We start from the raw sequence: 24,390 nt of genomic DNA, 5'->3' as shown, positions 1-24,390 counted from the left end.
CTCCGCCCCACCCCACCCCGCCCCGCCCCCAAGGAGACGGGACCAGCGAGCACGAACCTGCCGGAGGGATTCGGAGACCATTTGTTGCCGAGCGATGATCTCATCTGATGTCAAACTCTCCCTGCCCTGCATGGTTTTGGAAAAGGGTCGACCCGGACGACGCCAGCCGGACGCGACCAGCACATCAGCAAGCACAGCGCCGTGGTGGAGGGAGGGAGGTTGAGAACGCAACCTAACAAAGACTTGATGACAAAGCACAGCACTTGGTCCTTTTTTAATTCGCCAGTCCGGCGACGTCCAAGTTTTCCTTGTTTTTGGTTTCCCGGTTGCGCTCCGACTCGGCACGGGCCGACGGGACATTCTGACAGGATGAAAGCGTGAGCGTGTGAGCACACTAAGCATCCCGTCACCTTGGCAACCAATCGTCAGTTGCTTTTCACCTTCCGCCACTCTTGTGAATTCACTCAACGGATGACAAACTTTGCTGACGTCTTTATTTGGGGAGGGGCAAAAAGGAACAAAAAAAATCGATCTACTGGGAATTGTCGTGAGATCCCCCATGCAAGACTGACTTCCATTTCACTGTGTTCAAGGCCCATTTTGTACATTTTTCATGTTGTAAATATGCCCAGGACTTGACCGATGTGGAGGTTGGCTCCTCTTATTTGTAGATTTGGTTTGCTTTGGACAACGGCGGGCGGGCGGGCGGGCGGGTGGTCGGGCGGGCGGTTGCTCTCTTTCTGTCTCTTTCTTGACTGCTTGGATTCACGATGGATTTGCATGCTGTCATTGCACAATTGGGTTCTATTAAAGTTTGTCTCTGCTTCCTGGAGATGTTTTCTCTCTCTCACAGGAAACAACCTGCCTGCTTGCCTGGCTGCCTGGCTGCCTGCCTGCGAGGCTGCCTGCGTGCCAGCCTGCCTCTTCTGACGCCAACATTTTGCTTTGCGACACTTTGAATGAAATACAAGACTTGTCATGGAGTAACTATACAGCCCCCCCTCCTCCCCGAAGCCCAAACGGACATCATTTGAAATGTGAATATTTGTAAATGAAACGCAAAGTCTTTTCCCAAACACAATGCAAACAAATGAAGGCGGTGGCACTCACGTGCACTCACTCACCTACTCACGCACTCACTCACCCGCGACTCGTGATGTCCGATGGGCTGGCTCCGTTGCTACTGCACAAATCCAAAATGCAACGTCACTGTTTTTGCTCATTCTAGGCCCAAAATCGAGCAAAGCAAATCCACAGGTGGGCGAGCGTGTCAAATGAATTAGTCCACGCGGCTCGGCTCGGCTCGGCTCGCTTGCGCACAAGGAGGAAATGGGCGGAGTTTGTCACTCGTCGGTTCCTCCGCAGCCCCTCTCGACTTGATGTTTTCCCAACGTTGGCATTGCATTGCGTCAAACTATTCCAAAAGCACGACTGGGCTCGGCTCGGCTCGGCTCGGCTCATCTTCCGCCTCTGGCGTGGTACTTTTGATTTAAAGGCGGCGGCCGCTGCTCCAAAATCTGCTTTAGAAAACCACCAACCTAAGTTGCCTCATCTTCTGCACACAACACTGTAAAACAAGAGCAACTCGCATATTGAATTCAATTGTTTATTTCAAAGTGATGCACAATGGCTCAATTGACTTGGAAAATGAAGACTTATGACGGACGGAATGACGACGTGAACAATTCGAATCCAGCTCAAGGAAAAACGTCGCGTGCGCTTGCTGCTTTGGCGCAGTCGCATTGAGCCCTGCTGGCCGACTCCGCCGCCGTCGCCGCCGCTTCCATTTCCGTTCCAAATTGTGAACTCCATCAGGGCGAGGTGAAGGGCGAAAGGCCGGTTGGCATGCGCTTCCGGCAATGTGCCGGCCAGAGCAAAGGCGCTACGCAGAGGCCGCTCATAAAGGTTCCTAGGCACAAGGGCAGCTCATATCATGGGAAGAATCGCTAAGTAGGTGCTGCGGGAGAACATGTTTGGACCTGAGCGACCCGGCGGGTGGCGCGGGCCTCAGGCGCTCCCGCAGAGCCGCTCGGGCCCATTTTCGGCTCCTTTTTGAGGTTGTTTTGCATCCGCGATGCCATCCAACGGGCGCGCCGATTGAGTCGGGCGGCGGGACCCACGTCAGCGGCCCGCCGCCACAGACCAGGACGACATCTTGCTTTTCAGCCGATAGAACTCGGTGCGGAAGTGAGGGTTGACCGCGGCGTAGGTTATCGGGTTGCTCAGTGATGTCATGCAGGCGATGGACACGCACAGGATCTCCACTTCCTGCTTGGTGGCGTCCTGGAACGCAGAACAGCAAGAATGACGTCGGAAGGAAGGAAGGAAGGAAGGAAGGAGGGAAGGAAGGGAGGAAGGGAGGAAGGAAGAAAAGAGGGGTGGGCGGCGTGGTGACCTGTGTGTTCCTGTTGCCGTGTCGCATGCAGTTGATGAGTACGGTGGTGACGAGCGGCGTCCAGAAGAGGAGGAAGGTGAGGATGATGTAACCTGTCCGTATGGCCATCTTGCTCTCCTTCCTCTTGACGTTTCTCTCCTTGCTGGCGGTGGGCGGCATCATGCAGACGGCGCCTTGTATGTTGGCCGCCACTACGTGAAGGCTCGTCGCCGGCTCTTGGGTCGGGCTCTTTTGGGCGGGCGCCTGGTCTCCGTGAAACGGCTCCGCCGCGGCCCCCTCTTTCCGGCCGGATGGAGCTCCGGGATCGTCGGCGCTCGACCCGCTCTCCTCTCTGACGCAACGATGAGAAAGACGCTACGTTCGTTTCCGAACATTCTCACGTGGATACTGTCCGAACCCCGACCCGGTCCCTCCCCATTTGGACACAGGCGCCACAACAGTCAGTGTGCCAAAAGGTTCATTTTTGCAAGAGTGACCCTGACGCACCTCGGCGCTTTTGTCGGCGCCGGATCGGCCTCAGCTCGGCGCGGCTCCTCGCCTCCGGCCTCTCCCGCTTTGTCATTCTGGCAGACGGGGAACACGCCCTTGTCGAATACCCTGCGATTGTGTGCGCGGACGAGGACCAAGATACGGCCGTAGAAGCCAACGATGACGCCCAAGCAGGCCGCCCACATTGGGAACAGGGCGTAAATCCCAAAGGTGTCGTAGGACGACGACGGCGGCGGCCAACCGTCGCACCTGGCGTGCACGGGCGAGTCCTTAGCGTAGGTCAGGCACAAGCAGGCCACCAGGGCGGCCGACAGCCACGTCAGCGGCACCGACGCCCGGATCTGCCGCCGTCTCTCGCCCACTTCGAAGGGTCGCGCCACGGCCCGGTACCGCTCGGCCCCGATGCAGGCCAAGGTGGAGAGCTGCGCGCAGCAGCCGAAGGAGAAGGAGGCCATCTGGGCCGGGAGCGAGAGGGGACCGATTGACGCACGGCTCGGTAGACGGGAGGAGGAGGACAAAAGCGGCGGCGGCGGCGACCCACCTGGAAGTCGCACAGCCCACGCCCGGCGTCCCGGAGCAGCAGGACGGCCAGGAGCGCTGGACAGTCGCAGACGCATCGCAGGACGTCGGCGGCCGCAAGGTTGAGCACCAGGGCGTTGGTCCACGTGCGCAGGCTCTTGCGCTTGCACACGGCCAGGATCACCCAGGCGTTGGCCGCCAGCCCTGCCGTCGCCGTGCTGGCCAGGATCAAGCAGTCGGCCGCCAGAAAGGCGGCTCGCGTGCCGCCGCATGCGCTGCAGTTCCCGGCCGCGCTCGGCATGACTTTGACTTCGTGTTAAGCGGCCGGGCAGGGTTGGACAAAAGGGGCCGCCCCTTTTCGCCATCGCCCCCGAGAGCGCCGCCGGGCCGCGTGGGACTCGGCGGCCTGGGCATCAATTAAACCCCCGGGAGGCAGGGAGGGAACGGAAAATACAAAAGCCACCGCTGCTAATTGACAACAATTGTGAGGCAGGGCGGGGCGGGGCGGGGCGGCCAGGGCCAGGGCCAGGGCGCTGTGCGTACAAATCGGCTACACACAGGCACTCGGAAGGACGGACGAGCGTGGAGCAACACAACGGCCGGCCCTCCCATTTGGCCGTGAGAAGGCGAAAAGCCGGCCCAGATGGCGCTTGTTGAGGTAACCGAGGCGAAACTAATCCCTTTTGCCGAGAAAGCGCAAAATGCTCTTTGCTTCCCGACTCGGCGGCAAATCCGGGATTAGATTGAGAAAAGGAATCGTTTGCTCCCGACCTCAGCTGTCGTTGTCGTGGCCGCAGGTGGCCGGCTCCTTCCATTTCACACATATGTGCGTACGCATTAGAAAACGTCTATCCAACTATATTGGAATGCCTCGTAGCAAAAGCCAAGGGAGCAAATAAACAAGTGCCAAGGAGAGCCATGCAAAGTCATTTATTTGCTCAAAGCACAAATCCAAAATAGGAACACTCACAAGACGAAGCAGCCAAACCGTGCTAGTCACTAAGCCACGCACGGCCCTTAACGCCACCATGACACCTAATCCGAGCAGTTTGATTCTGTACATTCTCCGTTTTTATTGGGAATACAGAGCTATTTCTTTGGAAGCGATTCCGCTTGCAGAGCATTACGATCTTTGCAAAAGCCAGAATGGTTGCGACAAGTCCGCGCCGTGCCTAAACAAGTGGCCTGTCACGGACAAGACCGAGTGAGGAGAGCGACAGACGGCCCGCCCGTCTTGGACGGCTGGAGTGTGCGACAGAAGGCCTGCCATCTCGCTTCCTTTGTCCTCCGCCTGCTCCTCAGCTGTCAGTCTGCCCGTCCAGACTGCCATCCATCCATCCATCCACCCACCCAAATCCATCCATCCGCCCAAATCCATCCATCCATCCATCCACCCACCCAAATCCATCCACCCAAATCCATCCATCCACCCAAATCCATCCATCCACCCATCCATCCATCCACCCAAATCCATCCATCCACCCAAATCCATCCATCCATCCTCACGGCACAGACGCACGCACGCGTCACAGAGGCCGCACCTTGCCGTGCCTGCTGATGCCGCCGGAGCAGCCGGGCCGGCGCCTCCCGTTGACGGGTCGCATGCCGACGGCAATTGCAGCGGCGGGCAACCCGCGGGGGATGTAGCGACCGCAGGACAGCATTTCCAGGGCGGCGTCGCGAAACTGGCCGGACAAAACAAACAAACAAAATAACGTTGTGCGCGTGCTCGCTGCCACCGCAAAGTGCTTGTGCAGCTGGCGGGCGCCTCTGACCTGCTTGTTGGAGAGGAAGTAGATGACGGGGTTGTAGACGGGGCTGGTCTTGGCAAAGTACATGGGCATGGTGGCAAGCAGCGGGGGGATGCGCAGGCTCGGCCGCAGCACCACCGCCGCCGACAGGACGGTGTAGGGCAGCCAGCACGCAAAGAAGGCCACGATCATGGCCAGGACCATGGCGGCGGCGCGCCGCGTCTCCGGACGCAAAGAATGCCCCACCTGCGGCTCCACGCTCCGGTTCAGCTGAGGGGAAGCACAATGCTGGTGTGGATGCTTTCGTCGGTCGGGTCGGTCGGGTCGGTCGGGTCGGCCGTCCGGCGGCTGCGGTCGCTACCTTGCGCAGAGAGCCCAGCACCTTGGCGTAGCAATAGACGATGACGGCCACCGGGAAGACGAAGCAGGTGAGCGTGTAGAGCAGGAGGTAGCTGTAGTTGCTCCACGACCTCTCCTCCCAGGCCAGCGAGCAGGACGTGCGCACGCCCTCGGGGCTGTAGCCGCTCCAACCCAACAGCGGCGCCACGGCCCAGAATAGGCAGAAGAGCCAGACGCACAGGAGCCCCGTCACGCTACGCCGCATGCTCAGCTCCCGCCCGGCGCCGGGCCGGCACACCACCTTGTAGCGCTCGTACGACAGCAGGGTCAGCGTGCACAGCGACACCAGGCCTGCGGAGAGCCCTCAAACATTTCAAAAAAACAGAACCCTTGCCTGCTCGCTCGCTAACTGCTCAGATGGGATGACGTGTTGACCCCCCCCCCCCCTCCCCTCACCAAAGTAGTTGACGGCAAAGCCTTGGAAGACACAGGCGGCCCGCCCCATGAAGAAGGAGCCGTGGTAGTTGGTGACGGTGACCACCAGCGAGCCGCACAGGCCGATCATGAGGTCGGACACGGCCAGGCTGAAGACAAAGACGTTCATGGGGCGCAGCAGGCCGGGGTTCCTCAGCGACACGCCGATCACCAGGCCGTTGTTGAAGACGCTCAGCACCGTATTGATGAACATCAGGAAGGCCAGCACGCTGTAGCCCACGCGGGGAAAGACGGTGGCGGCGGGGGCAGGCGGCGCCTCCGGGCTCCGGGCCGTGGCGTTGGCGTCCATGGTGAGAGTGATGTGCCGGCGGCGCCGGGCGCCCTCGGCCCACCCTCGGCCCCTCCGCCCGCCCTCGGCCCCCCCGTCCGCCCGCTTGATCTTATCGCTGGCTTATGATCCGCTGGGCGCAATATGACAGATTGAATCCTAACAGGATTTGGAGCTAAATGGATTGGCGGCCGTGACGCCCGTCGGAAGCGAATCCTCCATTCCGACAGCAGAAAAGCCACTTTCACAAATGCGCCTTTGCAAAGACTGACTCACTTGTTTAATTCCACACCTGATGGACGACACTTTGCTTGCAATGAAGGAAAAGGCCAGAGTCAAAGAGGACACAGACAGCAAGCACAATTAGCACCATACGCTCACGTTGGACTAAAGCAAACACCAGCCAGCCAGCCAGCCAGCCAGCCAGCCAGCCAGCCAGCCAGCCAGCCAGCCAGCCAGCCAGCCAGCCAGCCAGCCGGCCAACCAGCCAGCAAGCGACAGAGCGGTCAGCAACTCTGCCCTCGGCCCAAGGGGGACTCGTGCTGCAGCGGCGTCCGGCGCGGGAAGAAGGTGTGCCCAAAGTCGTAGTTGAGCAGGCAGCTGATGGACGCCATGTAGATGTCGGCGAATCGCGAGAGCCGGCGCGAGAAGTACGTGGGGTTGTGGTACGTGCGGAAGAGACTCCCAAACTGAGGGTTGAACATCTCCTTGGCGTGCGGCCTGCCGGAACATTCCAGCGGGAACGTTGCGGGCTTGGCAACCGGACAAAGGGGCGGGGCCGACTCACCTCATGGCTTCCCGCTCTCGTTTCCACTCCTCCACCACGGCCTGAGCGGCGGGATCCCCGTGGACCTGCGTGCGAGCGCCACAGCGTGAGCGCCACGGCGTGGGATCTGACAGACGGCCGGCCAGTCGGTCGGTCGGTCGGTGGGCTGACCTGCATCTGCTGGATGAGGCCGGTGAGGGCCTGCATCCAGCTGACGGTGCGCACGTACACCTCGGTGTTCATGATCTTGATTTCCTTCCTCAGCTCGGGGATGATGGCGCCCGTCCTCCAGCCGTGCTTCAGGGTCAAATCCTGGCCCCCGGGAAAGAGCAAGCCAACGGTTGGTCTTTTTTGGGGCCTGGGCGTGCGCCCAGCCGTGGCTTACCGCCAGGTCGCTGTAGATGTGGTCGCCAAAGTAGAGCACTTTGGAGCCTCTCCAGCCGGTCAGTCGCAGGAACTCGTAGAGGTTTCCCTTGAGGTGACGAGAAGGGGACGCATTTTGAAAACATTCTCTTCAGGGTGCGCCTGTTTGTAGATCTGCCCTTTTTTTTTCTTTACCTGTTTGTAGATCTGGCCTTTTTCCAACTTGTGAATTCGGTCCCACAGCAGGGCACCTCTGTCGGTGACCCGCCGGAAGGGCCTGCAAACATTTGAAGGACGCAGCCGCTCGCATTTGTGCGCAGCCGCTCGCATTTGTGCGCAGCCGCTCCGACCGGCGCACTTACTTTCTCCTGTCGTTGAAGAAAGCCGGCTTGTCGGCCTGAACGATAACCACGTCAAACAGGTCCCGCCAGTCCCTCCCCACGATGTAGTTCATGCCTCGATCCCTGAGGAGGGCGACGCGGCCGTCCGTCACTTTTCGGGAGGGCTCGGCGGGTGGGCCGACGCGCAACTCACACAAAGTCAAAGGGGCTGTTGGTGATGAGGAACATCTTCTTGCCGTGTTCGTACAACTTCTTCACCACGGCGTGACTCTGCTCGCCGTAACAAATGTATTTCCCTGCGTAAACAGAGCTCTGTTGTCTTTTGGAACAACGTTTGACGCGCAATGAGAAACAAAAGGCCCGTTACCGACATCCGCCTCCACCGCTCGGTACATAATGCCCTTTACGTGAACATCTCTGATGGCCTCCTGCGAAGAGGGGGGGGGGGGGGGTTGGGACATGCTGCATTAACATTCGGCCGCAGCGGGAGCAACGCGCTTTGATCCGGAAGCTCGTGCCAATACAAACGAGAACGGAGATGAAGAAAGGCTGCGAAAAAGGAGACGCGAGTCGGACGAGCAGCTCAAACGCCGCAGACGAGAAGAGGCCTTTGTTCTTCACCAAACGCTCATGGCTATTTCAAAATGTCATGTACCTTTTGCGGCCGGCACGCTTTGTTGTAACAAGTCCAATTTCCAGACAGTGCCCCCATTTTCAGCCCAATTTTGAGACCCAATGCTGCTCTCTGCTGGCCATAGCTTTTTTTTTTTCAAGTCAAGTTTATTTGTATAGCCCTAAATCACAAGCAGTCTCAAAGGGCTTCACATAGACAGAAATTGACAATTAATCTCAAAGCATCCCCTGATTTTGTTTGATGTTTTACTTTCCAACATGATGACAATGGTAGCAAACGAGCCCAAGACACTGCTGCGCTCCATCAAAAACAAGAGAAAGAAACCCAACAATTGTTGTGGCCGGCCAGCTTCACTGGAACAAAAGAAAAGGGCACACTGGCTTTTATATGCTTTGAGCATTTCAGCACTTTAGCCTGCGCTGTCAAAATGGTGACCTTGAAAAGTCACACAAACCTGGAATGACAGCAATCCATCAAAGATGACTGACTGACTGACTGACTGCCTGCCTGCCTGCCTGACACTGCCTGCCTGCCCGACTGACTGACCGCCTGCCCGACTGACTGACCGCCTGCCCGACTGACTGACTGCCTGCCTGCCACACAGAATAAAGGAATGGCTTCCAATGCCGTTACGTTCTCTTTCTGGAGCCAGCCGGCAGCCCGGATGTCCAAAGGAATGATTGCACGTTTATAATTAGACGCTGGTCTTAGCGGCTGGAATTAGCAAGCCGTCGGATGCTACGCACACACACACGGGATGAATGGCAGCCACGCATTTCGCCCAAAGTGACGTCCGATCGCGGCGGCAGAGTGTCTCACCTTGACGTCTTTGTACAGGTGCACAGGCTCGTAGTCGATGTTGTGCTTCATGAAGAAGTCGTTGACGCACGACAGCAGGCTCATCTCCGGCAGCGAGAAGATGTCCATGAACTGTTTCATGGAGTGGCCGTGCGAACTCTGCGGGACAGAGAAGAATGCCACCCAGGGTGGACGGACGCCACCCGGGAGGGCGGGCGGATGGATGGATGGCGCCAGGGCCGACTCGCACCTTGCCGTAGAAGTCGCTCATGATGTCGAGAGGGACGTGGCAGCCGTCGTACATGGCGACGACTTCCTCGTCGGGCACGGCGTGAAGACCCCTGCACATCCACATTTTGCATGACTTCCATGGAAATCACCTGCGCTTACGTAGCAAACACAACACAAGATAGACTGAGCGATGACCACGAAGCAAATGCAAAAACCAGACTCGTTCATTCATCAGAAAGATAAAAGAAAAAGAAGGGAAAAAATGAGCTTCCTTTTCTGGAACGTTGCTTTGGTCACGTGTTGAGCAAGCCAGCGCAAATATTTGAGCGCCCTTTGGCCAGCTGAAGCTCAACTACCTGTACACGGTCCCCAGCTGGATGTAATGGAAGGCGTCGATCTTCATCAGCAGCGCCTAAAAGCACAAGGTCGGGTCACTGTGGTCACACCCCGACAGACAACCTTGAGCTCTTACCTTCTGAACATCATAGTGAAGCCCCCTCACAGCAAAATTGGGAATGTACTCATAATCCCGCAGAGCCTCCGGATACTGAAAGAAAAGCACATTTCAAGCGTGCCGACAAATAGACGCAAACTACGGTGAAGCCACGTTGCCCCGTCGTGGCGCTGCGTCGCTCGGCCGAGCCCCACCCACCCATTAGTCGACGGGCCCAAATGAGCTCTTTTCAAATTGCCGCAAATCAGCCCTTTTCTTTTTCTCCTTTTCAAAAGACAAAAACAATGACATTCAAAATAAATACAAAAAATCTGCCAGTATTTTTCTTTCTGTCGCAGACAAATAGGGAAACAAAATTCCGCTTTTCCGGAGCCAAGGCTTCCCGGTTCACCTGCCAATGCGGCCGGCAGGGTCGGAGGTCCGTCGTCCCTGTGCACTTACCCTGTGCTTGCCGATGAGGATGTCCCGCGCTATGTTGAAGATGAGCGTGTGGAGGTGACGCGAGTAGAAGGCCAGCGTGTAGTCGTAGTCGAAGCCGTAGACCTCGATGTCTCGCAGGCACATCTCGTTGTTGGCAAAGATGGCGTCGGGGTCCGCCGAGGCGTTGGAGACGGACGGCGTGACATCTGGCCACCCGAAAGAGAGAGAGAGAGAGAGAGAGAGAGAGAGAGATGACGCGGGCTCTCATCAAGAATTCTCTTTTATTTGACCCAGATGCCACAAGATGGCAGAGCACTACTTTCGTCTCAATGGGTTAATAACCCTTCAACTCGGTTCCTTGGCACCCACCCTGGGGTGGGTGGGAGGCCTTTATTTGCCTACGATTTAGGCAAATAAAGGCCTCCCTTTAGGCAAATAAAGGCCTCCCTCCAGTAAATTGCTCTCCCTCCCTCGCTCCCTCCCTGCACCCTAACGCAGTTTAGCCCATCCGGCCACATTCTCACAACAGTGGGAATAATCGTGTTGTCGATTCCAAGTAAGCGTGATGAAGGCCGAGGGGGTCAAAGTAAGAGTCCTCCCTCACTGGGCATCTCTGCACCCTAACCCAGCTTTCCCCAGCCAGCCAGCGGGAATGAATAATCGTGTCGTCGGCGTCAACTTTGATTCAACGCTCCTACCTTCAGTGTCTCTTTTAGTTTGCTTGTAAACCGACCACAAGCTCTCGGCCGAGCTGCTGCACACCGACGCTGCGCTGTCGGTCCGTGTCGGGAGGGACTGACGGGAAAGCAGTCCACTGCGCCCGCTGGACACCGCGCGGAAATGCTGGTGGGAAGCCTTCAAGACATGACGACAGAGCAGGGTGGCCTTCCCCTGTGTCAGCAGACACGATAGGGGCGCCGACAAGGTCGCCATTGTTGTTGTTTCCAAGGAGGCAGCTCAGCTCAGCTCAGACAGACGCACGATCGCGGATAGCTCGACTGTCAAGCCCTTAAACGGCGGCAGCGGCGACGTCACTTCCGCATTCGGCGAGACCGCAGCCAATCAACGACCGGCTTTCGGGCACGAGGACAAATAAAACTATAAAAACAACAACATAATGCTTTGATGGCAAAGTTGCACATTGAAATGGTATAGGGTAGAGCGACACAAAGGTGCAAAATAACTAAATAAATACAATGCTGGGGAAATGTCTTTGCTCGAAAGCTTCAAACGTCACTTCCGTGTTTGGCGAACCTACAGCCAATCCGCAACGCGCTCCGAGCACCGAGCATCGCGGTGACGTATGAAAGCCACTTCTGATACCGAGCAAAGCGGTGTCATCTGAGAGAGGCTGCCATCGCATACGGACCCTTGCCTCATTTTGACTGGTGCCGATCTTCACCTTCGAAGCCATGAACTCGGTTTGTTCGAGAGCCAACAACTGTTTCGACTTCTCCACCAACGTCAGCCCATCTTGGCCACAAGGCGGCGATCTAATACACTTACCGAGACACACACAAAGGAAAAACACGGAAGGCAGGTAGCCAGCCACTCGATCGTATCTCTTGGTTGGAAAAAGAGAAAAAAAGAAAAGAGTCAAGGTGTTTGAAAGAGGGACAGTGGTGTGTCGACTCCCGTTTAAAATGCCATTGCATGATTGTGAACACAGCCACAGCCGTGGTTGCACTTGTCACTCATACGACCGCAGTTGCTTCTTTTCCTTTCCCCTTACACAATTTCCATTCGTGATTCGTGTGTTACATGTTCTTAGGCCATTTGATGGGCTTGGTTTTTGTTACGCTTGCGCCCTCTAGTGGACATGAGGCGACGCATGCGGGTTCTGGTGGTGGTGGGCCGGCAGGCAATCCAGCCATACATCAGAGTATTATTGTGGATCCGCAAAGGGTTGACGTGGAAATCCGAAGAGGCGCCGTCAATGTTGATTAAAAAGGTTTTAATGCAACAATGGCTCAAAAGGCACATCAAATGCTGGCAAATAGTCGTGAGTGAGTGAGTGAGTTCACTTAAAGCAACTTTGTACACTCAGCGGGCCACTCCATTAGGTACGATCCAATGCCTTTTCAAAAAAAAAAAAAGAATGACCTCATCAATCACAAAGATTAGATTCGGTTAAAAACAAAAGACAAAAGCTAAACACGACAGTAAGTGGAAGTTCATTTTCAGGTATTAAGTGTACGTAAACTTGTCAATTGCTACGTTTATCAATTTGTCACGATTGCTTCCGGAGGAGTCAAGAAGGCAGGCAGACAGGCTCACGCTTCCTCGTTCCGCCCAGTCAGCAATTTGATCCAACTTTTTGTGAAGGCACATTTTTGCTACGATCCTTCTGGAATGCGCCGGTCCTTCAAAGAGGTTTCAAAACAAAACGTGGAAGCCTGAGCAGGACAACGTACAAACGTCAACCAGAGTCAGGACTTGTAGTGACGCATGTGAGATTGTTGCCAAGCGGAATGGTCAGAGCCATATTGCCGTCTGCCCGTGGCGCACGAGCAACGGCCCGGCCGGCCACCCGGCGGCGGCGGCGGCGGCGGGCGCTACGCGGGCAGCAGCAGTCGGTCGATGGCAAAGTGCAGGCGCTCGCGGTTCTTCCAGAAGGCGGCGAGGAGGCAGAGGGCCAGCAAGGTGGCCACCACGTGGCGCCGGCTCCTCAGGAGCGGGGCGGCAAACTTGGCGGCGGTGGAGACGCATACCAGGATGACGGTGATGATGGCCAGCATGATGTTGATGCTGCGGCCCAGCAGAACGCGGGCGTCGCCGCTCTCCAGTTGCGCCGTCTGCTGCTGCTGCTGCTGGAACTCCAGCTTGGATACGCGCGTCTGACACGACTCCAGGGCCTCCTGCGCCACACACAAGACAAGACATGACGGACAGGAAGAAGCTGCTGGCTCGCTCACTCGCTCGCCGTGGGGCAGGCTCCCCGACTCCATTGACTACCTGGATGTCGCGTGCCCTCTCTTGAGCCTGGTAGGCCACCCGCTCCTCCACGCTGGCCAGCTCTTGCTTCAGGTCCGTCATCTCGTGTTGGTGAAGCTCCGTCAGGTCGTTCAGTTGGTCCTCCAAACGCGTAGACCTGCAACGGAACGGCACGGTTGGCTTTGCTTTGCCTTGCCTTGCCTTTGATCCGGCTCATTCGTTGCACCCACCTGTAGCGCTCCTCCTGCAGCGTTTGGCTGAGGACGCCAAAATCCCTCTTCAACTGGGCCTTGATCTCCTCCATGTCCTCCTCCAGTTGGTTCTGCGCCTCTCGAATGACTCGGGCCTCTTCCGCGCCGGCCGCCAGGCGGGCGAGCGCGTCGCCCTCCGCCGGACGGCCCTGTCCCGGGACGCCGTTACTGTCGGCCGAATTGGAGGCGCTGCCCGAGGAGCACTCGTCATCGCTGGGGTATTTGGGTTTGCCCGCCGCCGGCGAGGCGCCGGCGCCGCCGCTCAGTGCCTTGGCCTCGTCGGGCGGCGGCGGCGGCGGTGGTGGGGACACGCTCACCGAGACCTTCATGTGGGCAATGTTGTCAGCGCTGCCAAACTTGTTCCGAATGAGGTTGGCAAACTCTCTGGGCTTGCTGAAGAAGAAAGGAGGCGAGAGGGAAACGCCGGGTCCGATGGTCTTGATCTTGTCCATGGTGGGGTGCCTGCCGCTGCCCGTCATGTCCCTCAGCAGCTCCCGGCGAGACTCCCTGGGGATGGTGCTGTGTTTGCCGCAGGAGGCTGGCGCTGGCGGCGCATTCTGGACTTCGCTGTCCTTCATCTTGCGGTGGTACTGCTCCAGCTTCTTCTGCATTTGGGCGATGTTGTGCGCCGACTTTTGGTTCTTCTTCTCAAACACCTGCTTGATGCGGCCCAGCTGCTGCTTGTCGGCGCCGTTGACCAGCTGCAGGTACTCGGCCACGTTGTCGTCCCGCGCCGTCTGCTCGATCTTCAGCCGCTCCGTCACTTTCAGGATCTTCTGCTGGAGGTTGTCCAAGCAGGAGCGGCTGCGCTGGACCTCCGAGGATGGAGACGTGACGGCGTCGCTGCGCTCCTGGTCCCGGTCCAGGTCCAGGTTGTTCTCAGAGGAACCTCGGCGCACGGGGAGGCCGAGGAAGCTGCCCTCGGCACTCCGGACCTGCGGGCGACACAAAGACGCAATCAGCGGCGCAATCTGGGCAAAGCACGGGCACTGCTTTTTGGGAGGGACGAGGTGTTGCCATTTTACAAGACGGCCTGCCTAATGTTCGCTTGCGACACACCGCCTCTGTAGTTTCACGCCGCTCGAGAGCGCGTCGTCTTTTTCGGAATTTCAGAGTTGCGTCAGACCAGCCGGGCCATCTGGCCCAGCAGGTCCCGCTGGTATCGTATGCGTCGCTGTGGGTGAGGATCACGTTTTGGTGACAAGTATCAGATGCGTCAAGGGTGCTGATAAAATTGCTTGGCAAAGAGGAAGCGGCTCAGAGGATCCCATTTGTGTCCGAGCCCTACGTTCAGCAGCACCACGCAGACGGCCCAAAGCCGAGCCGAGACGCTGGGGGTGCGTGCGTGCGTACCAAGCAGAGAGGGAATCAGCCTCCCAAAGCCCGTCTGTGCGTGGCACAATGGGAAAACAAGCAGTCCATTTATTTCCAAAGGACTAAGCGCCCCGTGCTCACGCAACATGGGATCATAAGGCACAGCGCAGGCGGGCTGTCCCGCGAACAAGCCTTTGCCACGGCTCGGCCGGACGGAGCCGGTTCCCCGCGACTCTCGGAAGCTCCGTAAATAGGAGCCCTAAGGTGCTTTTGTTATTGCCATGTGGAGAATTGCCTGACTGTTTGCCTTTGGTGGCTTGTTTGAGGGGAGCAAACAGGTTGGACGGAAAGGAAGCACAAGCCTGCCGGCGCCGGCCTCCGTCCGTCCGTCCGTCTCCGTGATGTCAGCTGGCTCACGTGAGGAGGCTTAGCTGCGCGCCGAGAGAAAGAGCTCTGTGTTGTGGGAGCCGGAGCCTGAAATGGCCACAGAGGCTGGCTCTCCACATCAGAGTGGGCGGGCGTTCCTGACCAAAGCAGCTCCTTTGCCTCATTCTTTGCTTGAAACAGGTTTGGCAAGTTCAGCCAGCAAACACTGAATCGGCATAGCCAAACGCCTTGCTTCTTCCAAGTCAATGACGTGGAAATGTGCACCTTTGGCTTGGCAAAATTAAAGCGAGGACCGTCAGCACCTCCACATTTCAAGCTGCCTCTTCGGCTCCAGGGTGAAATCATCTGCATCTGGAGAGTTCCGTCCAAGCTGATCACCATCTCGCGCTTTTGGATCCTGAGCACTTGTCGACCAAAGCAGCTTCTTCTTAGCCCGCTGCCACCATCTGCTTCCTGTCCTCACCCCCCACCCCCCACCTTCTGCCCCCCCAAAAGACCTCTTTATCCTCTGCAGCCCCCAGACCTAGTCAGACCTCACCATGGCACAAACAACACCCCTGGGGAGAGACTGGATGCAACAGAACCAAAAGTAGGCCACTTCCTCGGCAGAGATGCGAGAGGACATTGTTTTGCCTCTCGGTGCGGCTAATTCATTTAGCCGCCTCAAATTGAGTCGGCCCGCCGCAGTAGTAGAAAAGAAGCTCATTGGTCTTCCCACAAAATGCATTTCACTGGAGAGGTTGTGTGCCTGCCAAGGAGTCGCGGGAGCGCCAGCTGCTCACGTGATTCTTCAGGACGCCCAACGTGCGTCTCGTCCCGTCTCATCTCTCAAAGCCAAATGGGAGAGCTTCCGTTGGGGGAGGCCAAGCGGCGTAGGGGATGCCCCCCTTCGCCGCCGCCCTCCATGCACGTCTGGCCACACACACACACAGCCACACCATGGCCTAGTTAGGAACGTCCCACCGCACTCTTTGCACTTCATTGTGCGGGGAGGAGCTCCGATGAGATTTTGGGTGTAATGTGCCGCCCCATGGCTGGTTGTGGTCCAGGCAGGATAAGAAGCGCATCACGAGATGCCTGACAGACATCAAACTCCACCCGATTTACACAAGGGAACAATCGAGAGCAGAATTGACGGTAAACGATCGGACGCTCATAGCGCCCGCCACCTAATGTGACGGCAGACGTTTGCACCAATTGCGCTTGGTGCTGGAACATCTCGTTGACACCGATGATGACAGCAGGGTCAACAAGTTGCTTGGGAGGAGCGAGCGAGCGAGCGACTCATCGGCGTGCTGTCGGCACACTCGCTGCCGCCGCCGCCGCAAGGCTCACGTGAGGGCAACTGTGCCTCTGGGAGACCATCAAGGGGGCAGATGGGCCTCAAAAGCCAACACACATGGCCATTCGTTTGGGGCAAACAAGTAGGAAAGTCTCGGCGGCGGCGGCGGCGGCGGCAAACTCATCAACTGGAAGAGCAAATGAAATGCGGACCTTCAGTTTGTTACTGTAGTCAGACCGTTTTGTTTGAAACTGTAATGGAACTGTTGCGCTCTTGTATATTACGTCAAGGGGGCCCTTAATCGCAGAAACGTCTCAAAGGTCACGAGATGGCCGGGGCGGGGGGAGTCGTTCCACGATAACGCCGCCATCTGCGATCCATACACTCGTGGCCGTGAAGACGTTCCCAAATGACATTTGACACAATAATGATGCATCTGTTTGGAAAATGGTGCGACCTCATTTCTCTTGCACAACCAAGCCACTTCAAGCTGACCGTGCACTTTACATGAAGGATCGCTTCATGAGCAAAGTTGAAATGACGTCAGCCCAGACCAAGAATCCCTTGAACATATGTTCCTAAAGTTGGATCCAATGTCTTCATCTCGTTCAAAGAATGTTCTCTTTCTCACGAAAACTCACTCAGACTGCTTGCTGCATGATGTGAAATGCTGCCTTTTCCGACGTTTTAGCCCCGACCTGAACGCAACGAGCCTGCGAGCCGCGCGGCTGTTTTCGCCTTTTAAAAAGCGACGACAGAAAATGTCACGGAAGATGGACAGCACACGCAAGTCGACGACGACCACAGCAAGAAGAGGAAGAAAAAGGAAGAAGAAGTGAACTCGCTCACCATCCGGCTACCGAGGTGTTTCTCCACTTCGGATAAACTCCGCACCGACACGTTGGCGCTGGGCATGATCATCCCGTAAATCAATCGATCATCCAATCAATAGGAATTTGGCGTTTGCAGCGATGGAGTGGGGCGAGCATGTTTGCGCGCTTCTACCCCGACTCGCTCTCTCGTCTCGTGTTATGTGTTGAACGGGCATTCTGTCATCGCTCTTGTACGACCAACTGTGTGAGTGGGAAACAAACCCCGCCTTTGTGCCGGACTGCGTCTGCGCAACAAACCCCGCCTTTGTGTCGGTCGGCCTGCCTGCCTGCGCCTGCGCCTGCGCCTGCGCGCTTTAGCAGCTCAGTGACCTAGTGGTAGAGTGTCCGCCCTGAGACTGGAAGCTTGTGGGTTCAAACCCCGGCCGGCCGAGTCATACCAAAGCCTCTAAAAATGGGACCCGTTGCCTCCCTGCTTGGCACTCAGCATTAAGGCTTGGAATTGGGGGGTTAGATCACCAAATGATTCCCGAGCGCGGCGGCACCGCTGCTACTCACTGCTCCCCTCTCCCCCAGGGGATGGATTAAGATCACACGGGGATGGCTTCAATGCAGAGGACAAATTTCACCACACCCACATGTGTGTGTGACAATGAGCATTGGGACTTTAACTTTTTTAACACCATCTTCAGCAGGGGTCTCAAAGTCCAGTCCTCGGGGGGGGGGGGGGGGGGGGGCTTCATTCCTACATGTTTTCCAAGTTTCCCTCGTTACACACACCTGATTCAATGATCAGGCTCCTGCAGAACGTGAGGATGAACTGATCATTTGAATCACAAATCGATACTATTGGCAAGTCCCCGTTGTTATTTGACAACTTATCGACCAATAAAGTGTTGGAAATGGCCCACTGTCATTTACGACGACGCAATGGTGTTTTCCTGGGAAACGTGCTTCTTTCATTTTCTTTATTTACACTTAGCCAGATTGTGGCTTTGAACGGCGTGTTGCACGCACGCAGAGAAACGGCAAACATTGAGTTATCCGGTCCGCTACACAGATGTCCACTTTCAACAGTGGTCCGATATGACATAAGACATGAAGCGGCGTGAAAAGAGACCTTTGCTACATGCAAAATGTTCCCGGCCGGGGCAATGTGCCCCGATGCGTGTTCAACCGGCAGAAATTCAATATTAAAAAAGGCACACGCTTGGCAACCTCGTCGCTAGCTCCCAAGTCGAATGGAGTGACTCCAATTTTATTTTTTTGCTCTACTGGGCCTGGGAGTTTGGTTCCCTTTGCTCATTTCATTCTTAATGATGCATTCAATCGTAGATCTTGACCGTTTCGACACAGTCGGCGAGGCTCGACTCGGCCGTTCAGCGGAGCAGGGAGTCCAAATATAATTGAGACGTGTTTATTTTCAAATACAAGAGGGTAATGGGGTCTGAAAGACGGGATGCGATGATGGCAGAGTGCTCTCCACGGGTCTATTTACACACAGTGACGGACGGACGGCATCCTTTGGATGGGCAACATTTTGACGGCAATTTAAAAGCGTGACGTTCCAGTAGTATCAAACGTTTGGGATATAGGTCGCCGTCCGTGGTCTTCCGCGGCGTTTGCGGTGCGACCTGCCGCCGCTGCCGCCAGTGTCACTCGCGGGGGTTGCAACGGAGAGCCACAAAAAGCGTGTTGGAGCCGGAGCGCTTTTTGGGAATAGGACGGAAGCATTTCAGGTTCATCCTGAAATTTCAGCCCGAGGCCAAATAGCCCAAACTTTGGGCATGCGGTGGGTGCAGTGGAAGGAGAAGGACTTTCTCCCTGGAGGCCTTCCTTCAAAATGCTCCTTTAAAGCGCCCGCTGGGCTCGGCCCAAGGTTCAGTCCTGATTGCGCACACTTTGCTCGCGTTCTGCCGTGCGTGGGCAAAAGTAGCCAAGCCCGCCCACGCCGTGCTGGCCTGAGACTGGCCGCAAGGGTCCCTTTGCAAGAGGGGGGCGGTCAAACCCCGGGAAGCGACTGGCTGTTGTAGTCGGTAGAGTCCATTTTGAGAATGTAGGGGATGATGCTGTCGATCTGCACGTTGCCGATGAGCCCGGCGAAGAAGAGCTCCTCGGTGACGGCGGCGCTGATGAGACGCAGGGCGGGAAGGCGCAGCAGCAGCTTGGACAACCTGCGCCAAAGTAAACCTAGGACGCCGTACGTATCTCCGCAAGAAATGTTTTAAAGGTACGAATTTGGCGGCCGAACAATATGAAAGGCTACGCTCCAGTACCAACCGGTAGGAATCTTCCGGATACGTCCGCGTTACGTAATCCTGCAGCTCCATGTAGGCCTTCTGCTGGAACTTCTCGATCTGCAGAGTGTTGTCGATCCCGGGGTGATCTGAAGCAAGCCAAAGCAGCGGTGGTTGACCACACGTTTACGCACGTGCCCTTTTGCGGCCCGTTTGGGTCTTTGGGCAGGACGCACCGGGGCTGAAGAGGACGATGGCTTTGAGGAAGGCGTATTCGTAAGCGTCCGGGGACAGCTTGCTCATGCTGTTGCAGAACTCCTGCAACCTCCAGATGTGCTCCATCACCAGCTTCACGCGGTCCTGGGACAGCTTTTCTGCAACGCAAACATCACGGCACCCGCCCGCTTTTTGCCGGCTTCATTCTCGCTCGCGCGCGTGCCGCGCCGTCGGCTTACCTTCCTGCAAGCCGGTCTGCAGATGGCCGATGATGGCGCTCAAGATGGTGCCCACGTTCATGACGTTGGAACACTGAGCCAGACCCAAAGCAAACAGCTCGTTCCAGCAAGCTTTCATCAGGTTGATGTCGTTGTCCTCTTGAGCGCTGGAAGCACACGGCGCGGCGCGGCACGGCTTTAGGCCCGCCTCCAGCTCCAGCGAGAGGAGCGCACGTGACTCACCCCAAGGCTTGGAAGGCAGGAATGGAGCGCGCCCAGTGCATGGACAGAAAGAGGAGGCGCGAGGCCGACTCGCAGATGTAGTTGACGTTGAGGTACTCCGGCACGGGCACGGGCATCATGAGCTGGAGCGAGGGAGGGAGGGAGGGGAAAGGTGTGCGGGGGCCGTGCCGGGGGGCGGGCGCCGTCGCAGGCTTACCTTGAAGGGAATATGGCTGTCAGAGAGCAACGAGCCCTCCACTTCCAACACGGGGCCCGACTGGTCGCCCGACATCAGCTGCATGGCGGCCCGCAGGTCGGTGGCCGGCGACGGCTCGCCCGCGCCGGCGTGCAGGACTTTGGCCAGCGTGTCAAAAGCTCTGCAGAACGCACAGCCAAAGGTCACGGCAAAGCGAGCGGCAATCAACACAACCCGAGAGCGGCCCGTTTGATCCGACTGCCTAGAGCTTGTGGGTGCTGTAATGCGGCTTTTGGTTCAAATCTTCAAATGCGATTCAGATGTTCAAGCCGCCCCCGAAACACTTCTGCCTTGAGAACATCCACAAAATGCTCAATTTCCTCAGATCATCCCCGGCCGGTGAAGCCTTGCACTCGGGGGGACACTTATCAATACAGCACTATTTGTTTCATGACCCCCCAAAAAGGACAACTTTAACCCAAATAGGTCCTTGGAGTGAATTTCAGGCAAAATTTTGGAGCACGTGGCTCCTCTTGACGCCCGCCCGCTCGCTCACCGGGTGATGTCGCTTTGCTCATCTTCCCGCTGGTCGGCGATGGAGCCGTCGCTGTTGCTGAGCGTGTCGGCGGCGAGCGTGTCGGCGGCGAGCGTGTCGCCGCCTCCGCCGGCCTCGTTGAGGTGGGCAAGGGAGGTGACCACGTTGGCCAGCGTGCCCAAGTCACTTTGAGAAGGGTCGTCGTGCTGCCGGACGGACGGACGGAGTCACGCACGCACGGGCGTACCAGCAGGTCAGCTCAATGTTTTTCATATCCATTTGATTGCCGAGGAGTGCCACGCTTACCTTTTCCGGGGACGCCGGGATCAAGAAGGTGTTTTCCAGCTTGGGGAAGGATTGTTGGATGTTGAGCAACATGCTGGACTCCAACAAATGCGTGGATCTGTTTGGAGAGTCGTGCATGATGTCACCAATCAGATTTGGCCTCATCCGCCATCTATTTTCTTCACGCACGCTTTGGCGGCAAAAACTTTGCTCAAATGATTATTTTTATTTTTTTTAAATCATGTTGGGCAGAATGGAATGCTCTGGCAGTAGACGGCACAAATCCACACGGTGGTCATTTGACGGCGTTACCTGGAAGTCTCCTTGTCGGACACAAAGGTGGGCGTGGCAGCCAGCGGGCTGCACAGGTTCTTGCGGATGTAGATCTTCTCCGTGGAGGCGGCGCAGTTGACAGACTTCTCCCTGCCGGGCACGTCCACCGGTTTGCGCTCGCACTGCACGGCTGCGACGCGGGACAAGGGGCGGGTGGGTCACAAGCGGTCCGCCGTGGCAGGCGGGCGGACGGCGACTTACAATCCTGTTTCATGCCGACGGCCACGCAGCGCTGCAGCCGACAGTACTGGCAGCGGTTGCGGTGGATCTTGTTGATGGCGCACTCGCCTGAGCCCCTGCACGTGTAGACCAGGTTCTTGCGGATGCTGCGCTTGAAGAAGCCCTTGCAGCCCTCGCAGCTGACGGCTCCGTAATGGCGCCCTGCCGGAGGGGAAAGCGGGAGGGCGGGCGCCGCTTGACACATAGCACCGTGGAAGCAAACGGACGGACGGCGATTCCAACCTGAGGCCTTGTCGCCGCACACCACGCAGTACTCCACCACGGGCTTGGCGACGGACTGCTCCGAGCCCTCCGTTACAAACTGACGTCGAGACAGAATCTGCGTGAGCTTGGCGACATTTGTCAACAAAGCGGGCACGGGCGAAGCGGGCACGGGCGAAGCGAGCGCACCTGGAGATCCGGAGAGGCGAAGAGCAGCTGGTTGAGCGCGGAGCTGTCCGGCGCCGCCACGATGACCTTGTTGGGCGAGCCCTCCCTCTTGGCCAGTATCACCTTCCCGCCGGGCGAATACTCAGCGCTGGCCAGGATGAACTGCTGCTTACCGGGAGAGCCCGGCTCCAGGGCGGTGACGATCTGGATCTTCTGCCCGCTCTGCGGATCCGTCACAATCTGGAGGCCGTTCAAAGACGACATTGCGAGCGCGCGAGGTCAGCGAGCGAGCACGACGGCCAGAATCGGGCCGTGCTCGCTCGTCTTCCGAAACTCATTGCGGTAAAAAAATATATATATACAATTCAAAAATGTGGCGGCGCTGGAACAATTCAATGCCGTCTGCAATCATTTTCATGAACGTTGTCAGTTGACGGCGGGTCCGTCTCGAGGCCGGCGGCGTTGATCACCTGCAGTCGGTGTCCCGTGGACATGTTGCTGTCAGCTGACACCAGCTGGATCCTCTGAGCGTGCCCATCCATATTGGCGCCGCACACATTGACTTCCCGCCGCACCTCACCTCACCTCAGTGCCCCATCCAGTTTATGGCACTAGAGAGGAAACGCAGGTGTGTCAAAGCAGTGGCAGGCCAGGCCAGGCCAGGCCAGGCCGGGCCAGGGTGCGCAAAGTCAAAGCACTTGAGGATGATACCTGCATGTCACACAAAGTTCTTTCTATATTATTCGTTCATCCACCACGGTAGAAGAATGAATCATCCCGTCGGCCTCAGCCCTAATGGTGTCCCGCTAGTTTTACAGGGACCGAGTGCCAAATTGTTTCGCAACAGAGGACATGCTTTTGCAGGCGACGAGGCTTGCGATGCCGGAGAAAGAACTTTTTCGGAGAGCCGGCAAGTGTCTGTGCAGAGTGCGAGAGAGCTCCGGTCTTCATAATAGTGCTCGGGCATTGTCGTGAGCCATTTTGCTCCTTGCCAATTATTACGCATCGTAGGATCTGCTCCGTTTGGGTCATGGCCGTTGCACAATGACCCCTGACCCAAGTGTAGACTCCACACTTAAACAAGTGAGTTTTGAGGACCGGGAGCCTACTAGTTCATCATGGAGCGGCTGTCACCAACGAACGTTCGAGGCCTCTGTTCGCAACTCCGTCCGGACAAATACATGTAAATTGTTTTATTCGCGATCTAGTGACACGGGACGACACGGCGCCATTGTGGTATCCAAGCAAAAAAAAAAAAAACAGCAACAAAAAAACTCCCGACTGCCAGTGACGCCCCCACCCCTTGAAAAAAAATCGATACGGAAGATAAAGGTATTTCTTTTCCTGTCGGTGAAAGGTCAACATTGAAGGGTTAAAGGCACGCAAGAGGCCCGCGCGAGCAGAGCAGAAACGCGGCGGCGGAAGCGTCGAGGACGACCATCCCACTGAGCAATAAAATAGCGTAGAAATTCCCCCACAAAGCCCATACTCCAAGAAGAGCGCAACATCTCCGCTTTAGAGCATGACCTTGCGCTCGTTTATTGAAAGTTCGGAACGCAATGTTAGCATATGTGCTAACGTCTGCGGAAGAGCAGCTAGCTAGCTAGCTAGCGAGCACGCGAGAGAGCTCTCAAACGGAATACTTACACCAGCACTGACAAAATGAGGAGATTAAGTGACATTTCGTTGGTACGGGGGGTTATTTGTGAACGACATACCTAAATCAGCGTCGTGCTAACGAGCTAGCTGTTAGCCGTGTGCTAGTAGGAAGCCAATGGCAGCCCGGCTGTTCTCCGGCGCCTTCACCGCGGATGTGAGCGGAAAAGCGGCGACGATAACCCTCGTGCCTCGCCGTACACACCACGCACATTTCCTTACCTGGCCAGAAGTCGTTACTTGTATTTTGTCCTTTAATATCCAAACAAATTCTTTTTTTTTCAGCGCTTGGTGGGCGGGTCAGAGTTCGTGACCCCAATTTTTCCCCCTGGAAATGTGCGCATGCGCAGAGATGGCGATGTCGCGTGTTCAAACTGAGTTGGCAACATTTTGAAAAAGCCGAGCAAGCAAGCCACTTTGAAAACGTAAGGCGCGATCGATCGATCGATCGATCGAGCTATCATACGCTACAACGGAAGTAATTCTTCACTTTGAGCCGTTTTCCAAACAGTTTCACAACTCCATTCTTAAGAAAATAAAAACTAGATGTATACGAAAATACTTTGCTGTCACATGAATTCTTATTTTTATGTTCATGTTGTAGTTAAGCACTAGTACAAGA

At 56.7% G+C, this 24,390-nt stretch overlaps 5 protein-coding genes and 1 long non-coding RNA gene across 12 annotated transcripts in view; all 6 read right to left on the bottom strand.

The window, feature by feature from the left end:
* The window catches only part of LOC133157654 (uncharacterized), a 52,524-nt gene extending 51,032 nt beyond the window's left edge, over nucleotides 1–1,492 (bottom strand). Inside the window, exon 1 of one of the 4 annotated variants that reach the window (XR_009715062.1) lies at nucleotides 1,125–1,492. This is a non-coding gene — a long non-coding RNA (uncharacterized LOC133157654). The remainder of the gene's footprint in view (nucleotides 1–1,124) is intronic. The other 3 variants (XR_009715063.1, XR_009715060.1, XR_009715061.1) reach the window with 3 other exon arrangements.
* A 59-nt stretch (nucleotides 1,493–1,551) lies between these two features.
* Nucleotides 1,552–3,704, bottom strand: LOC133156747 (5-hydroxytryptamine receptor 1F-like). The gene is made up of 4 exons (XM_061282676.1): nucleotides 3,426–3,704; nucleotides 2,882–3,339; nucleotides 2,396–2,726; nucleotides 1,552–2,283 (listed from the first exon to the last, which is right to left on the bottom strand). The coding sequence occupies exons 1-4, from the start codon at nucleotides 3,702–3,704 to the stop codon at nucleotides 2,122–2,124; spliced, it is 1,230 nt and encodes a 409-aa protein (XP_061138660.1). The 3' UTR covers nucleotides 1,552–2,121.
* A 613-nt stretch (nucleotides 3,705–4,317) lies between these two features.
* parietopsin lies at nucleotides 4,318–6,374 on the bottom strand. Its single transcript, XM_061283184.1, has 4 exons — nucleotides 5,950–6,374; nucleotides 5,516–5,844; nucleotides 5,179–5,424; nucleotides 4,318–5,088 (listed from the first exon to the last, which is right to left on the bottom strand). Exons 1-4 carry the CDS (start codon nucleotides 6,275–6,277, stop codon nucleotides 4,930–4,932), a joined length of 1,062 nt encoding a protein of 353 aa, XP_061139168.1. The 5' UTR covers nucleotides 6,278–6,374; the 3' UTR covers nucleotides 4,318–4,929.
* A 139-nt stretch (nucleotides 6,375–6,513) lies between these two features.
* nt5dc3 (5'-nucleotidase domain containing 3) lies at nucleotides 6,514–11,292 on the bottom strand. The gene is made up of 14 exons (XM_061283181.1): nucleotides 10,962–11,292; nucleotides 10,285–10,469; nucleotides 9,862–9,936; nucleotides 9,746–9,801; nucleotides 9,409–9,499; nucleotides 9,180–9,317; nucleotides 8,094–8,154; nucleotides 7,920–8,022; nucleotides 7,748–7,849; nucleotides 7,581–7,662; nucleotides 7,408–7,494; nucleotides 7,194–7,334; nucleotides 7,044–7,108; nucleotides 6,514–6,976 (listed from the first exon to the last, which is right to left on the bottom strand). The coding sequence occupies exons 1-14, from the start codon at nucleotides 11,194–11,196 to the stop codon at nucleotides 6,763–6,765; spliced, it is 1,635 nt and encodes a 544-aa protein (XP_061139165.1). The 5' UTR covers nucleotides 11,197–11,292; the 3' UTR covers nucleotides 6,514–6,762.
* A 904-nt stretch (nucleotides 11,293–12,196) lies between these two features.
* LOC133156998 (transmembrane and coiled-coil domain protein 3-like) lies at nucleotides 12,197–17,522 on the bottom strand. Its single transcript, XM_061283183.1, has 4 exons — nucleotides 17,281–17,522; nucleotides 13,428–14,383; nucleotides 13,219–13,354; nucleotides 12,197–13,121 (listed from the first exon to the last, which is right to left on the bottom strand). The coding sequence occupies exons 1-4, from the start codon at nucleotides 17,350–17,352 to the stop codon at nucleotides 12,819–12,821; spliced, it is 1,467 nt and encodes a 488-aa protein (XP_061139167.1). The 5' UTR covers nucleotides 17,353–17,522; the 3' UTR covers nucleotides 12,197–12,818.
* Nucleotides 17,523–18,662: 1,140 nt separating this feature from the next.
* nr2c1 (nuclear receptor subfamily 2, group C, member 1) lies at nucleotides 18,663–24,151 on the bottom strand. Of its 4 annotated transcripts, none has more exons than XM_061283174.1 (14): nucleotides 23,991–24,151; nucleotides 22,583–22,723; nucleotides 22,134–22,352; nucleotides 21,966–22,044; nucleotides 21,705–21,884; nucleotides 21,483–21,633; nucleotides 21,192–21,288; nucleotides 20,907–21,091; nucleotides 20,372–20,531; nucleotides 20,176–20,297; nucleotides 19,954–20,099; nucleotides 19,735–19,872; nucleotides 19,542–19,647; nucleotides 18,663–19,435 (listed from the first exon to the last, which is right to left on the bottom strand). In XM_061283174.1, exons 2-14 carry the CDS (start codon nucleotides 22,652–22,654, stop codon nucleotides 19,264–19,266), a joined length of 1,827 nt encoding a protein of 608 aa, XP_061139158.1. In that variant the 5' UTR covers nucleotides 22,655–22,723; nucleotides 23,991–24,151; the 3' UTR covers nucleotides 18,663–19,263. The 4 variants fall into 4 exon arrangements, with proteins under 4 accessions (XP_061139158.1, XP_061139161.1, XP_061139159.1 ...); XM_061283177.1 differs by having other exon boundaries at nucleotides 22,134–22,334; XM_061283175.1 differs by lacking the exon at nucleotides 23,991–24,151 and adding an exon at nucleotides 23,831–23,984.
* Nucleotides 24,152–24,390: the final 239 nt, after the last annotated feature.

Source organism: Syngnathus typhle, linkage group LG7 (assembly GCF_033458585.1).
Source record: "Syngnathus typhle isolate RoL2023-S1 ecotype Sweden linkage group LG7, RoL_Styp_1.0, whole genome shotgun sequence".
In the NCBI taxonomy this organism is placed as follows: domain Eukaryota; kingdom Metazoa; phylum Chordata; class Actinopteri; order Syngnathiformes; family Syngnathidae; genus Syngnathus; species Syngnathus typhle.
Note: the sequence above shows the minus strand (reverse complement) of the source record. Positions and strands in the feature narration are given on the sequence as shown.

Excerpts from the sequence above, each read along its gene's own strand:
- LOC133156747 (XM_061282676.1), bottom strand. The coding sequence starts at position 3,704 with ATGCCGAGCGCGGCCGGGAACTGCAGCGCATGCGGCGGCACGCGAGCC. Across the intron at positions 3,340-3,425 it reads GTGGGCTGTGCGACTTCCAG|ATGGCCTCCTTCTCCTTCGG; the intron begins GTGGGTCGCCGC and ends CTCCCGGCCCAG. Across the intron at positions 2,727-2,881 it reads GCGCCGACAAAAGCGCCGAG|AGAGGAGAGCGGGTCGAGCG; the intron begins GTGCGTCAGGGT and ends TCGTTGCGTCAG.
- parietopsin (XM_061283184.1), bottom strand. The coding sequence starts at position 6,277 with ATGGACGCCAACGCCACGGCCCGGAGCCCGGAGGCGCCGCCTGCCCCC. Across the intron at positions 5,845-5,949 it reads CTTTGCCGTCAACTACTTTG|GCCTGGTGTCGCTGTGCACG; the intron begins GTGAGGGGAGGG and ends GGCTCTCCGCAG. Across the intron at positions 5,089-5,178 it reads ACTTCCTCTCCAACAAGCAG|TTTCGCGACGCCGCCCTGGA; the intron begins GTCAGAGGCGCC and ends TTGTCCGGCCAG.
- nr2c1 (XM_061283174.1), bottom strand. The coding sequence starts at position 22,654 with ATGGATGGGCACGCTCAGAGGATCCAGCTGGTGTCAGCTGACAGCAAC. Across the intron at positions 21,885-21,965 it reads GTGCGGCGACAAGGCCTCAG|GGCGCCATTACGGAGCCGTC; the intron begins GTTGGAATCGCC and ends CCCCTCCGGCAG. Across the intron at positions 20,298-20,371 it reads ACAGCCATATTCCCTTCAAG|CTCATGATGCCCGTGCCCGT; the intron begins GTAAGCCTGCGA and ends CCCTCGCTCCAG.
- nt5dc3 (XM_061283181.1), bottom strand. The coding sequence starts at position 11,196 with ATGGCGACCTTGTCGGCGCCCCTATCGTGTCTGCTGACACAGGGGAAG. Across the intron at positions 9,318-9,408 it reads TGAGCGACTTCTACGGCAAG|AGTTCGCACGGCCACTCCAT; the intron begins GTGCGAGTCGGC and ends TCTGTCCCGCAG. Across the intron at positions 7,663-7,747 it reads TTCTTCAACGACAGGAGAAA|GCCCTTCCGGCGGGTCACCG; the intron begins GTAAGTGCGCCG and ends AAATGTTTGCAG.
- LOC133156998 (XM_061283183.1), bottom strand. The coding sequence starts at position 17,352 with ATGATCATGCCCAGCGCCAACGTGTCGGTGCGGAGTTTATCCGAAGTG. Across the intron at positions 14,384-17,280 it reads AACACCTCGGTAGCCGGATG|GTCCGGAGTGCCGAGGGCAG; the intron begins GTGAGCGAGTTC and ends TGTCGCCCGCAG. Across the intron at positions 13,355-13,427 it reads CTGCAGGAGGAGCGCTACAG|GTCTACGCGTTTGGAGGACC; the intron begins GTGGGTGCAACG and ends GTTCCGTTGCAG.